Raw genomic sequence first — 14,971 nt, forward strand, 5'->3', positions numbered from 1 at the left:
TGATATTACGAGAGACCTTAGTGTATTTTAAATATCTGTACAGCATCTTTAGGTGGGAAACTGAACATTTTTTCAGCCTGCATGCATTATTATTGTATCTTATGAATGAGATCAGGGGACTAATGTGTGTCTAAGTTACAAAGTCTGTAATTACTAACAGCTCTGAACGCTAACTGAGATGAAAACAAAACAGGCTATAGGCAACATCACAGGACATTAACCCTCAACTGCGGTTTGTTTGCACACCGCTTCCAACAAGTACAAAACACAACATCTACACCCTGATGAGGGAACCAATCAGCCAGTCTTGCACCTGTCCAGTTCAGATAGCCTGAGAAGTTATCTCCCGTCTAACAAAGTAGATTTTTCGTGTCAAGGCGCTTTAGGATTTGAGCGTTATTGTCTCCGCCAGATGAAGATCAAAAAGCGAGCTTTAACGGGACAATGTTGCCAAAGGGGTTACATAATACAGATGAAATTAAACGGGACGCCTTGTAAGTGGTTTAAGGGTATTAATTTCAAGATGTTCGTGCTCGCAGAAACCCCCTCGGTAGTTTGACGAAAGAACTGAGCGCTCCGGTCTGGAAAAATACACGGACGGAACCGACGGGCTTTTATTTCGAAAAGCCAGAGCTCATATTGCCTTGAAATAGCGACTCGCGCAGACGATGTGTAGGAAATCCGAGCTGGACACACACACCAAAAAACATCAGAATCTAACCAAATCCTCGCTCAAGTTTTGGGGGGGGGAAAATAATCTCTCCGGTGACATGCACAGACTGCAAAGCTCCGAGCGCCTTACCTCGATCCAGTGTGAGCGGTTGGACCACTGTCGCCATGACTGCTGTTTACTGGAGACTGAAGAGCCTACAGGAGCTGCAGCATCACAGGGGGAGAGAGAGAGAGAGAGAGGTTGGGAGTGGCTGGGAGAGGATTAGACTATCTCCATCCATCTCCGTCACCTGGTGCTGTTATCAGCTGTTTTGCACTTTATGCGCTGCTGTTTACGCTCTTAATGAAAAATAGTGTTCACGTTTTATTTGGCTTTTTTTTTTTTTTTAAATAGAAAATCATTTGAATTTTTCAAGATGAAAAGGAATTTGATAACATATAAAAACCAAAAAATACATTAATTTTTTTTTATTCTTTACATTAGATCAAAAATATACTGTCTACAAAAAAGTGTTGGAAGCGCTTTAAAAGTGCACTCTTTCTAATGGCCAGCAGGGGGAGACTCTTATGGTTGCACCAATACCTTGGCTTTAATTTATGATCTCAGGAAACTGTTTCCCCGATTAGTTTATGGTCGCAAATGCTAGTTTTGGGCCTCACTGAATACACCATAATGTTTAATTGAATAACTACGGACTTATTTAGATTAAAAAGGTAGACTAAAGCATAGTATGTTTTACTATGATTTACAAATCACTTGCCTATGAGGATGCAACGTCTCTTAGTGTCACATATTCCTCACATATGTCTTGATGCATGCTCAATCATCCAGGTAAGTAAATCCCAAAAGGTTGATTCTGTTCATCTGGATGAAAACGTTAGGTCCAGATGAACAGAATCAACCTTTTGGGATTCCTCACATCTGGTTTCAAAGCACCTTCATGCTTTACAACAGGGCTCTGAGAGGTCACAGTGCCTACATTTATCTTTAATACACAATCTTTGGATTAATCATGCGCTGTATATAAAAGATGGACTTGTGAAAACTTTGCCATACTCTGCAGTTTTTCTAATGGCTAACAGGGGGCAAAAAGTCTGATCGTATAGCACTGCAGTCTGACAATCATATATTTCATTTCGTTTTGCAAGCTACATTTAATTTGAAAAGCTGAGTTAATGTAACCTTATCTCAATGAATGAAATCGATAAATAAAAGACGTCCAGCTTTTCAGGAGAAAGAGTAATGTGGTAAGTTCAACAGAGAATGCGGCCGTGTTGTATTCAAAGTTTTAATGTTGAACATATTGTTTAAAAAACAGGATATAGGCCGCAGCTGTGATATCAGAGTTCCCTTTTCTTGATGGGTTTTCAGCAGCATTTGGGAACTTAATTGCAATGTTCTACTCTTACGTAGGCACAAAAGGTTTTGTGAAAAGCACTGGTCCTGCTTCCAGACAGTCCAGTTCACCACAAAAGTGTTGCACAGAGTTACAGTCAGGACTCTGTGCACAACTCTGTCTTCTTGCATACCAAACAGGGTGAGCCATTTCTTAAAGAACCTGCCTTTGTGAATACAGACAATGTAAAACTGCCAGAGCACACCTCTTCTTTGAATTGATTTAAGTCCACATATTACTGAACATGTTTATTTTTTACAGTTTATCATAGCCATCTTCTTCCACTTATCCTATTCAAGGTTGCAGGGAGGCTGGAGCCTCTCATGGCCTTCACAGAGTGAGAGACCCTTTATTTCCCTGTAGGAAAAGCAATTCTCTGCATTTATCCCATCCTTAGTGTTTGAGGCAGTGGGCTCGTGGGATCAACTCCACACTTCAAGTCTGTGCCTTGGTCAAGGGCACAATTACAAGAAAATTAACCCAGCATGTTTTGATTGTTGGACAAACTGGAGCAGTTGGAGGCCACGGAGGTGTGGGGAGAATAACCAAACACCACATACAAGGGCGTTACCTTTGCCATGATTCAACCCTAGAATCGGAACTAACAGCTAGTCACCGTTACTACAAGATGATTTTCTATTCAGTGCTGTCTACTTGACTCGACTCACCTTAAGTGCCTTTGATAAAAGCAGGCATCTCAAAGTGCTTTTGATGGCAAGCCCATAAATGAAATTACACGCAAATGTCAGGCACAAAACTGATTTTAAAAACATACATTACAACCTTAACAACTAAGCATAAAGATATAACACTTCAGTACTTCAAGTCAAAAGCCAAATTAAGATTAAGATAGATCTTTATATTCCTGAATATCGAGAGAGCTCTGCATTCTGACATCAGGAGTGTTACTCAGTTTAGGCTCATAAAAACAAGAGGTAGCCTGACTAGTGCTCTCATGGGACACATAAGATACCTTTTAAAAGAAGAGGGATGGCGGACCTTAGTCATTAAGCTAATAATATGTTGAAAAACAGTCAAAATTGGTATTCCATCTGTCACAGTAATGTATTTGAAAAGTTTCACCATATTGCAGTCAACCAGCTCGACCTGGATTGCATGCTGAATCTCACAATGATGCTCACATGTGTGTTTTGTGCACACATGAACACTTACACAGCTATAATCCTTGCACTTCAGAGATCAGGTGATTGCAACCAAGCTTGTCGTGAAGGCTCATTGTGAACCACTGAGGCATACCGCCTGTTATCTTCTCTCCTGGGTACATGCACTGCATACAGCCAGATAAGGACCGAATGACGGTAGTGAACCTAAATTGGAGGGCTTAAGAATTAATCCTCATGTTTATGTGCTACCACAGAATGGTGCCAAACCGCTGGTTCTCTTCATTTACTGTAGATCTGTTGCCTAATGGTGCCTGCTGCTTTGGCGTGTCTCATATATGGGCAGACATTACAGCTGACAGAAGCCATGCTCAACAGAAATAAGAAGAGATTCCCAGGTTGGAGAGATGCTAAGGCAGCATGACGTGTCACATGGCTCACAAAACATGACTTCGCCATGACAAATGCAAGTTGTAAACATGAATACACACCTGAGGCAATGACTAGCACTTATACTAATATGTGCACAGCTGTTCAGAGCAAAACCTAGGCTCATAAATACAGATATTTTACTTAAATCCCATTTATCTTGTCATGCATTGCACTAAATATTTTAGCCCACACCCAGCTGGGAGGCAAATACCACACCTCTTTACCTCACTTCACTTCAAATTGGCTGCTATATCTAAAACATTAAATAAATTTAACGTACCCCTGTTGTATATCATTTAAATTCCATTCTCAGCACTTTTAAATATTTAACAGCTTCCTCTGCATTTGAATTAAACAGTTTCTAAACTTGCACGCTTCTTACAAACACATAGTCCTTAAGTAAAAGCAAGTTCAATCCACCAACAGTCCCACACAGCTGTGTGCAGATGCAAAATAGTGGTGAGTGGTAGGCTGCAAGGACGGTTTGAGAGGGCGAGGGCTTAGAGAGCACACAGAAAGAGGGCACGGCGAGATTACAGGCTTCCATCTATATGGGCTGGAATACAGGTCTGCTTTTTTTTTACGAGGTTGGGATTATGCTGCACTGGTCTTTAAGCCGCAAAGCTGCAAGTGAATTGATTTCTGAAATGCCTCCACTTCCACGGAAGGAGATGCAAGAGGCCATGTGGACAGGGCAAATACAGACGGCTGGACTGTTTGCCTAGCAGATCAAAGCTCAGCGCATTAGCCAGTGTGCAAGTTCTATTTGTATCTTCAATTCCCATCAGTACCCATTCAAATTGAATTCAACAGGTAAGGTCATATGGGCATTTGGGGAAAAATTGGAACCTTATTCCTTTTCCTGCCACACATTCGTAAAAAAGATCAATATCACTCACATGGCTTTGATAAAAGGCTAATAAAATCCATAAAGGTTAGATTTTGTTTGGTTGACACAGAGAGTAAAGCTTTTATAAAACAGTAGCTCGAATATATCCGACTGTGGTTTTACGGTGAGGGAAACAAGTATTTCACTAAATGATAACATGGGTTTCATTTCCAGGTAACAACTGCTTATTAAAACAGGCCATTATTAAATTTGTCAACCATCGACTCCAATCCTTGTGCCGCACTGACTGTGATCCATCCGGCATGCCACAGTGGGAAAAAAAAAAAGATGAAAATTTCCTGTTGAGCGATAACGTCTCGAAAATAAAGTATTTATTGGATATTTTGTGTTAGGATGACAGGCTGCTTTTCCACAGCAGCTGGGTTGCTTATATTGCTCCATCAGACGGTGCCAGGCAGATAATGAAAAAAACATCATCTTGAAAAACGTGTGACAGATAATTCTTTAAAATTGTATTTATTCCTTAACGAGACAAGTTGATGCAACTAATTTCCTGTGTATGAACAACCAAGTGAAGGATGGAGATGCGCATGCACTTCTCCAGGCTGTTGTGTAAACTATGAATCTCACAGTTAAAGTTTTGTTTTAAGGCAAGTCAAGATGCACTTTTGTGAGTGGGTCTCAAAGTTTGGCCAAACTTTGGATGTGTGGATAACCGGGGGGGAGGAAGTAGAGTACCAAACTGATCCTTGTTTTGAAATAACCGAGAGTTTGTTAATCTGCTGTTCTTCCGTTCATATGACAGAAAATCATCTTTCTTCTTTATTGTTAATATCTGCTAAGAAAAAAAGACAGTTGTGGGACATTTACACTCAATGGTCACTTTATTAGGTACATCTATTCAACAGCTCATTAACACAAATATCTAATAAGCCAATCATATGGCAGCAACTTATTGCATTTAGGCATGCAGACAAGGTTAAGACAAGGTTCAAACTAAGCATGGACAAGAAAGGTGATTTAAAGTGACTTTAAATGTGGCATGCTAGCTTGTACCAGACGTTGGTCGGAGTACTTCAGAAACTGCTGATCTACTGGGATTCTCCCCTTACATCCCCTTCCTTGATTTCTGCTGCATCATTCAGATGGTAGGATCAGAATTTGGTGCAAACAACAAGAAAGCGTGGATCCATCCTGCAATAGCTCAGCTTCTTGGTTGCGTCTGATGGTGTGGAGGATATTTTCTGAGCACTCTTTGGGCTGCTTAGTACCACCTGAGCTTCATTTTAACATAACAGCCTACCTGAGTTTTGTTGCTGACCATCTCCATCCCTTGATGATCATAGTGTAAACAATTTCTGATGGCATGCTATCTGGACCGAAATCTTTGATGAATGTTTATTCATATTGAATCTATGCCATGAAGACAAGAGTTCTGAAGGCAGAAAGAATCCAGATACTCATGAAGTGTACTAATCAAATGGCAGGTGAATGTAATTGGCCTTCTGAAGTCAGGCAGGCCAGCACACAGAGAACCCCACCTTCAAATACTATATCGAACAAAGCCTGTCACACTGATTGTGACCCACTTCGGCAGCACCACTATGGGATTTAAACCTCTAATACAGAGTGTGAAACATATGGCCTGTCAGCTATAATCTGCACATTAAAAAGCCCACTGCAGTGGACAGCTCTGCAGAGACAGAAAGATGAAAACAGAAGAGAAAGAAGGGACATTATAAAGTGCTCGGTGCACTTGAGAGTTCAAACTGAGCTGTAGGTGGCCCATGGACAGAAACAAATTTGGCACCCAAGCTCTAACAGACTACTGACTTCAGGGAAACAGCACCAATTTACTTTGTCAAGTAGTAATGGCTGATTGTGTGACGGCATCATAATTCCATCCTGATGCTTTCTGCAAACTGAAAACATGAATACATCCCAATGTATATTGAGCTTTGTCAAAGCCTTGAAATATACCTCAGTCCAACTTCATCTCATCGCCTCTTTTATCATGAATGCACTAAGAGCATAATTAACAAGGGGTAATGGCTTTCACCTTTATTTATTTCCTGTAATGACTGGGTGCCTCTAGTATTTTGTATATGAAGCAATTGCTGAAAGTAAATTCACTCAGCTCTAATAAACCGCTATGAAGTATCACTCACTTAAAACCATGAATGATATTGACTGAAATCATTCGTTAGTCTTTCTGACAACTGCATCTAAAACCCATTCAGAATGTAAAACAGCGATCATTATCTTCAAACGAATTTGATTTTCAAACTGACACTGCGGGCTAGAGTGATGAATCATTTCTCCATCGGTTTCTGAAGGGCAGTCGGCTGATTTCTGCTTTAAAACATTCACACTCATCACATCAAATCAAGACGGAGGGCTTATATAAAGTTATGAAAAGTTTAGGGTCTGATTAGCCTGTGAAAGTGGTTAATAGATAGTGGTCTATGCATGTAAGGTGCCAGAGAGAATGATACATATTCAGCCAACACCATCTACTCTAATATATATATATATATATATATATATATATATATATATATATATATATATATATATATATATATATGTTAGGGCTGCCACGATTAGTCGACTAGTCACGATTATGTCGACTATTAAAATCGTCGACGACTAATTTAATAGTCGACGCATCGTTTGAAGCTTTGTAAGATCACAAAGGACGCAGGAATGAGTACCGGTAGCAGGATTTAAGAGTGTAATAACGGACTGAAACAGAAGATGGCAGCACTGCATGTACAAGGATGCCAGCTGCCGTTAAACCCCGAAGAAGAAGAAGCTGTGTCCCAGAATTCATAGCGCAGCTGTCAACAATGGCGGCAGCTAGTTAGTTTTAACTTTACTCTTATTATTCTTTCTGGGGCACAAAATAAACGTTTAACATATTTTCAGGCTTGAATGTAGCTGTGTAAACCTCAAATATCTGCTCAGTTTATCAAGACACCACATATTTTCAAAAGCGCTCCGACGTTTTCGGAGACGTCTGTTACCCACTAGCTCGTTAGCTAGGCGGGGGCAAGGCTAACTAGAGCCGTGAGAACACCGGACTCCCGGTATCGTGCCAAACTAGGTATCCCCGACAGAATTTGTTTCCCCTGCGTCGGGAGCACACGCTGGACTGTCCAAATCACAGACAAACAGTATCCCGCATTGTTGATTTTTAGTTTACAAACACTTCTTATAATGACTAACTACTCCTGACATTTTTGAGATCTTAGCTCTTTATACAACGAAGTTATAGTGGGATACAAATAATATCAGGCTGGTCCTGCCACAATTTGTTCCCCCTGTGTAAATCACGGACAAACAGTATCCCACATTGCTGATTTTTCGTTCACAAACACTTCTTATTATGACGCATTTCTCCTGAAACTTTGGAGGATTTAGCTCTTTATATAATAAAGTTACAGGAGAATAAAAATAGTTATTAGCCAAAATGTTTATGGTTTATTAAAATAATCCCATCTGATACCCCGTGAGCATTAAATATATAATTTTCTGTTGTAACCCTCAAACTGAATGGTAATGTAATGATACTAATTTTTCACAAAATGAAAACATCAGTACTTCCTGCGTGCTCCCAGCACAGGGGAAACAAATTCTGTCGGGGATACCTACTTTGGGACGACACCGGCAAATCGTTTTCAAACCCACCGCTGTCTTTCGCTAGTCAGGTTAAACATATATATAAGTCACTTAGATAACTTAAAAATGTTATTGTTTGGCTTTCTTTAGTATTTTATTTGTTCCTGAGTAAATCGGTTTGGCTGAGATTAAAGTTATAGTTTTTGCACAGCTAAAACTGTCAAGCAGACAGCTGGTTGTCAGAAGTGTGAGACGCTGGAGAATATACTCCGGTGTCCTGTTATATTTTAGAAAGCAAGGAGTTTATTAAACTTCACCGAAATAATCTGCAAATTTCATTAAAAATTAATAAACTACCATCTTGTCTTTATTTTTAGTTAGCACAAACACTTCAAGCTGTAAGCTAATGATAGTTATATAAGACCAGATGCTGCTGGTGCAATAAGCTGTACGCTGTACGTCCAGTGGATGATGATCTGATTAGTCGACTAATCGCAAAAATAATCGGTGACTAGTCGACTATCAAAATAATCGTTTGTGGCAGCCCTAATATATATATATATATATATATATATGGCAGTTCCTTGCTGTGATTTAGTGAGACCTTTTGGCCAAACAAATTATAGCATGAGAGGAGAAAGCATGGTTGAAATATGATGAGATTTGAATCAATACTTAATTTAAAACTGAAAAAGAAAGAAAATGATAGTTCTGTTATGCTCAAATACCTGGAGGATAAGACGTGCAGGTGATGGGTGTAAGAAGGCATCAATCAGTTGCTGATTACTGATATCTTTTGCCAGCTGGGATAAAGATTTAACTTTTTATTCCCCCCCACTTTTACTGAAATGGTGACAAGTGTCATATAGCCAGTAGCTGCAATCCAACTCAAGTTGGCCACCTCTGGTGGAAAGTAGCTGTGCCACAGTGCAAATTTTAGTATCCATCTGATACCATGGGGCTTTTTGAGATGTAAACAGCAATGTAAATGTTCCTGTCTCTAAAGGATCTCTCTGTGTTTAAATGTGCTGTAGGAGGCTATAAATAAAACAGAAGTCACAGTCAACACAAGAAGGTCCAGATACTTTTCATAGCGCACGTTTGAGGTATATTTTTTCATTACCAAAAATAATCTATGTAAGACATCAGTGGACTACACACTAAACACACAGGATTTAAAGAAAGTATCGATCTTATAATGCTGATATCGTTCTGATACCAATAACGAAACTATCATTGCACCACCTATACTGGACAGTTCAACTGCTCAGCACATATAAACATAAACAGGTGATCTGAAATATCAGATGGATGAGTTATTTAACGAGGGGCACACTTCTTCAAGGGGTCAGCTGTATTATGGGTATATACCAGTGATAGGGAAAGAAGTGCATGAGGCGGCACAATCTGAGAGGACAAAGAGCTGCTGCCGCTGCTCATGTGCTGTGATTGTATTGGAAAATCGGCTTAATGAAAGATGCAAATATTCTTAAGGCTTTTAAATGACTCTACACAAGTAATTATTCCCATTAATACCCACAAGCAAACAAATGAATGCACGCCATGATCAGTTTTAGCAGATGTGGGGCTATTTGCATTTTTCCACTCAAGGGGGAGTATTGATATTACCTCGAGGACAATTAAAATTTAATGATGCTGGAAGTAAACAAAAATAAATAAATAAGTAAATCCGGTGGACAGGAGGTACAGTTGCTATCAACAATGTTCCTCTCTTCTTTGCACTGCACGGCAGAATTCTTGTTTAAAGTTAGAAAAATGTCTTGGGATTATTTTCCACCCAAAATAGTTGGTTTAAGAAAGCTGCGGTGGAGCTTATGTGTTGTGTAATCACGCTGACTGTGTTTTAAAATCCTCCTGCAGCATCAACTACATCCAGTTCATAGTTCACAGCCTTCCCTGAGGCACTTGTTAAGAATTTCTGCAGAAGTCCTCTGCCTTTAAGCGGGCCCGGATGACGTCGCTTAGCATTGAACTCTAGAAGCGGGCTCCAAAGCTGCACACAAAAACAAGAGGGACGCGGGAAAGCAGCGTGGAAGTTCAAAAAACGCCCCCAGCAACAATGCTTCTCAGGGTAAAACACTCAGTCCAGCGCCTGAATAACTGCGCTCCTGTCCTGCGGAAGAAGACACTCGGGAGGTTTGCTTGGACTCTCTGTGCAGCAGCAAAGCGAAATGCAGGTGAAGCATCTGGGAGTTTTAAGTCGCACTTCCCCACGCAGTGCTGCAGAAAGCATGCGTCTGATGCTGCGTACAGCCGAGTCTTCGCGGCGGCCAGGGACAACCCTGAAAAGTTTTGGGCTGACGTGGGGCGCGACATAAACTGGTTTGAGCCGTGGAGTAAAACTCTGCACGTTGAGGATCCGGTGTTCCCAAACTGGTAGGTTTCAGTGTGAACTACACGTGAACTGCAGAACAGCTGGTGTTAAATGTTGTGTGGGCGAGTTGGAATGAAACGTGGTAAACAACCTGTGCGTGACCGCCACCTCTCTCATGAGTGAACTCAACGCGTTCTCTCATGTATGATAATATCCCATAGAGAGGACACACGCCCTCAATAATCTCATTACCCTGAAGGTGTTATTTGCTTAGTAATGAATAACTTTTGGACAACTCACATAGAAACCACGATATTGTGGTTTATTTTCTCTTCATCCAGCACACATAGCTTCCTCATTTTACTCTTTTATGCGCGTGACTGTACGATTAACAACTGGATAACCTGGAGGGTTGTCCTGTTGTGAGTGGTTGGTTTAGGAAGGGGAAACGTCAGCTCTGTTATGATTGGTTATTAAGTTGTTAGCGATCCCTGGAGGAACGCCTATTTCTTCTGTGATTGGTAGTTTTGCTGAGAGCCAATGGGTGACGCTCAGGAACTGTGTGGACTTCAAACGGCTCTGCTGTTGATGGAAAGTCTATGGAATCGCGTTGACCCCAGAAAACAAACCACATTTTTGCTTATTGCACTATCCTGGGTGCTGTTAACAGACAGCTGCAAAGTTCACTACCCAGATGATTATTTGAATCAGGTATTTAGAGCAGGGAAGTTCCCAGGAGAACCCCTATATGGTAACACTTTGAAAGCATTAATTGGTGGGATGTATATCTGTCTGGTATTAAATTATGACCACCTGCCTCCTTTTTTTTTTTTTATGGAGCCCCCTTTCGAAACAGAAATGTGGAGGCATGGACTCTCAGTAGGCTTGCATTCTTTTCATAGTGCATTCTGCTGCCAGCTGTTCACCAGGTAAAGAATGCACAGCACCCAGCCATCCATATGATGTAAAAGAAATTGTGACTCATCAGAGTCTGTTGTCCAGCTGTCCAGTTCTGATGCTCATGTCCCCCTTCTTCTTGGTTTCGGCAGTGGTTGGGGGGTAAGCATGGGGACACTGACTGGTTTTATGCAGCCATATATTAAAAAAAAAAAACGGCAATCCACTGTGTATTCTGATACTTTTCTATGGTGACAGAATACAACATAGAAGGGAACTAGCATTACATTTTTTTTGGCAATTTGATTCTACAGCGTTCTTCTCCCATGTGCATCATTGAGCCTTGCCCACTCATGATGCTGTCAGTGGGTCACCACTGTGTCTTCCTTGGACCATTTTTGAGAGTTACTGAAATGCAATTCTTTCCTTTTTACAGAGGGAACGAATATGATTGAACATTTAAGGCGGTTCCCTGTGAGAGTGAGAACAGTTAACTTAATGGGCATGTCAGTGAGGAAGGATGGTCCCCAAGATGAGGCTTGAGGAATAATTAGGAAATCAAGGGTCAGTCAAGAGTCAGAAGTATGATATATGTTTGGGTAAACAATACTGTGTGTACGTAGGTGATGATGATTGTATATGTGTGCATGTTGGGGGCATGGAGAGGATATTGTAATGGAGTACCAGACTGCACTAGTACTCCAAAAGTTGAGTACTATCCTCCCCCCGAAGCTCCAAAAAGTAGGATAAATATATATTTTTTTTTTATCAAAGAAATAAAACACAAGTCGTTTCATCAGGTTGCTGCCACCTTAAAGGGTTAGTAGAAAAAAAAAAATTGTCTCAGAGCACCACTAGTTTTGGCCAAGCAGCCAACTAGCAACAATTAGATATGACAAAGTGTCAAATTCCCAGATTTTAAAAGCAATATTTTTTCTGTTAAATATTTAAAAGTAATATTTTCAGAACAGATGTTATGGTTTGGCCTGACATGTTCAGGGCATTTATTAAACAAACAAAAAATTGGAAACCATTAAAACTATCAAAGGATGTGAGGTGATTAATGTGGTTAGTTTCCTACGATGTGCAAAAGATAAATAAATTAAAAAAGGGTAATTATACCTGCATCCACAGTTAAAGATGTGAAAGTAAATTATAGGATGCTTACAGGAAAAAGAAAAAACAAAATGTAGCTGTAAAACAAAACAGCATGTGGCACAGCAGCCTGCACTGAGAATAGTATAAACTGAAATTCCTTTCTTTTTTCTTTTGTTTTGTGGGTGGAGTTGTCAGCTATACCATGTATCATAGGAAAAGAGAGCTGTCTGAATGTGCTGCAGTGAAAATGAAGGACACGGCCACCGTGTCTGTATGTCTATGTGGCTTCCAAAACAGCAGATCCCAGACACCATCTGCTCAACCTGCCTGCTGCTCTTTATCCATATGCGCAGTGCCAGAATGAGCTCAAACGATTGCCTTATCAAGAACATTGGTTCACTGTGTGCAACTGTCAAAAGCAGCTGCATATGTTTGGCTCAGGCTGGTTTTTTATTTTTTTAAAAATGAGCTCTAAACCAGGCAAAAACCCACATTATATGCTGGTAAAGATGCTGGCACATGACTGGTCACCTGAAATATGTTTGCTAACTGTAGTATTGACATGCGTCTCTGTTCATGTGTCCGTTACTTGTTGTTTGAAGGTGTATGTCTCTGTCAGGTTTGTCGGCGGAAAGCTAAACATGTGCTACAATGCCGTCGATCGACACGTAGAAGGCGGCCGTGCAGAGCAGCCTGCGATCATATACGACAGCCCGGTGACCGGAACTAAACAGATCATCACTTTCAGGGAACTTCAGGACCAGGTAAATAGTTTTAATAAAAACCGAGCTTGCAGAATTGAACAGCACATTGGACATAGATGGCAGTATGATATGACATTATTTTGCAGCATGAAACAAATTATGGGATTATGAGCATGTTAAAGTAGAAACTGTAATGCTCTCTGGACATTAAATATCAAAGAGTTGGCCAAGAGTTTTGTAGCATGACGGCTGGTTTGAACCATAATTAGCATATAGATAGCAAACAAAAGAGAAGAAAGAAGGGAAAATGACTGAGTCGATTGACATTTGGACCAATTATTCTGTTAAAACAACTCAATCTTTTTTTCTTTCTTTTTTTAAATGAAAAAAACTATTTGGGGGTCTTTTTGAGGGTCTTTTTGGCCCAAGGGCTTAATGACATTTAATGAAATTTAAGAGATACTGACTTTCTTTCTAGATTGTTTCCAACTGAAGCTAATTAGTAATTGGACCATGGATAAATTAAGCATTTCTTTCTACATTAATTATCCAACAACATATGCAGCATGCATAAGACTATTCCACCCTTGTTATCAGCTCTGCTTTGTGCTAGCATATTGGTTACGGTTGTCGTGAGCAGACATTTAAAAATAATTCATGCAGGAATTTAAGAAAAAAAGATTGGAAACTTAGAAAAAAATCTGTGCTTTGTCTCCATGTGTCTCTGCAATCCAGGTGTCCAGGTTAGCAGGAGTCTTGGTGAAGAATGGGGTACAGAAAGGAGACCTTGTTGTCATCTACATGCCCATGGTGCCACAGGCCATGTTCACCATGTTGGCCTGTGCACGGATCGGTGCCCCACACAGCCTCATTTTTGGCGGCTTCGCCTCTAAAGAGCTGTCTGTCCGCATCAATCACGCTAAGGTTAAGCGCTGCTTTTTCACCTTGTGCTTAAAATTGATCTTTTTTCTGAGCCTCAGCAACAGGGCTGCATGAACTGTATTATATCCGTACTCATTAAAAACCAGGGACGGGCTGAAGTTGGGCTAAGTCTTTGTTCATTTTCTGTATTTACATGAAGTAAGCAGATGCGGATCACTGCAAATACCAGTAATTGGACAATTCTGACTTTTATGTGCCATTAGCTAAAATACTTAAAGACATCTTAAATACTAGAGCCAGAAGAAAGGTGTCTTTTTTCATTTACAGTGCAAAGATCTCGCCTTTCCTTTCAGAACCACTGGTAATGATTTCCCTGGCGTCTCCAGTGAGATTTTATAATAATAATAATAATATGAGAATAGAAAAATTAATGTGGAAGAGACGTCTTTATACTACAAATGTGAATGAACTGCAGTGAGCATTGCTTTCTTTCTTTGCTTTCTTTCTTAGGGGACAATTAAGAGTAAACTACGACATTTTAACACAGAAATAAATGCTTATGCAGTTTAACATAAAGCATGTAAATGGTAAAAAAAATGGCCTGTATTTATATAGCGCTTTACTAGTCCCTAAGGACCCCAAAGCGCTTTACATATCCAGTCATCCACCCATTCACACACTGGTGATGGCAAGCTACACTGTAGCCACAGCCACCCTGGGGCGCACTGACAGAGGCGAGGCTGCAGGACACTGGCGCCACCGGGCCCTCTGACCACCACCAGTAGGCAACGGGTGAAGTGTCTTCCCCAAGGACACAACAACTGAGACTGTCCAAGCCGGGGCTCGAACCGGCAACCTTCCGATTACAAGGCGAACTCCCAACTCTTGAGCCACAATCGCCCCGTGTATTCTGTTGCTTTGCAGAACAAATTTGTTGTGAAATATTAATTTTGCACAACCTA

The 14,971-nt window shown here is 40.5% G+C and overlaps 2 protein-coding genes across 4 annotated transcripts in view; one reads left to right on the top strand and one right to left on the bottom strand.

Moving 5' to 3' along the window:
- Positions 1–971, bottom strand: part of lin7a (lin-7 homolog A (C. elegans)) — a 48,015-nt gene extending 47,044 nt beyond the window's left edge. Inside the window, exon 1 of one of the 2 annotated variants that reach the window (XM_026147065.2) lies at positions 803–971. In XM_026147065.2, the coding sequence (XP_026002850.1) occupies positions 803–839 (37 nt within the window). In that variant the 5' untranslated portion in view covers positions 840–971. The remainder of the gene's footprint in view (positions 1–802) is intronic. The other variant, XM_026147066.2, reaches the window with a different exon arrangement.
- A 9,017-nt stretch (positions 972–9,988) lies between these two features.
- acss3 (acyl-CoA synthetase short chain family member 3) overlaps positions 9,989–14,971 on the top strand; it is a 67,677-nt gene continuing 62,694 nt past the window's right edge. For both annotated transcript variants that reach the window (XR_013902863.1, XM_080291906.1), the window contains exons 1-3: positions 9,989–10,490; positions 13,043–13,187; positions 13,863–14,051. Coding sequence is in view for 1 of the 2 variants with exons in the window: in XM_080291906.1 (XP_080148032.1) it covers positions 10,174–10,490; positions 13,043–13,187; positions 13,863–14,051 (651 nt within the window). In the remaining variant the exon portion in view is untranslated. The remainder of the gene's footprint in view (positions 10,491–13,042; positions 13,188–13,862; positions 14,052–14,971) is intronic.

Source organism: Astatotilapia calliptera, chromosome 17 (assembly GCF_964374335.1).
Source record: "Astatotilapia calliptera chromosome 17, fAstCal68.1, whole genome shotgun sequence".
NCBI lineage: Eukaryota > Metazoa > Chordata > Actinopteri > Cichliformes > Cichlidae > Astatotilapia > Astatotilapia calliptera.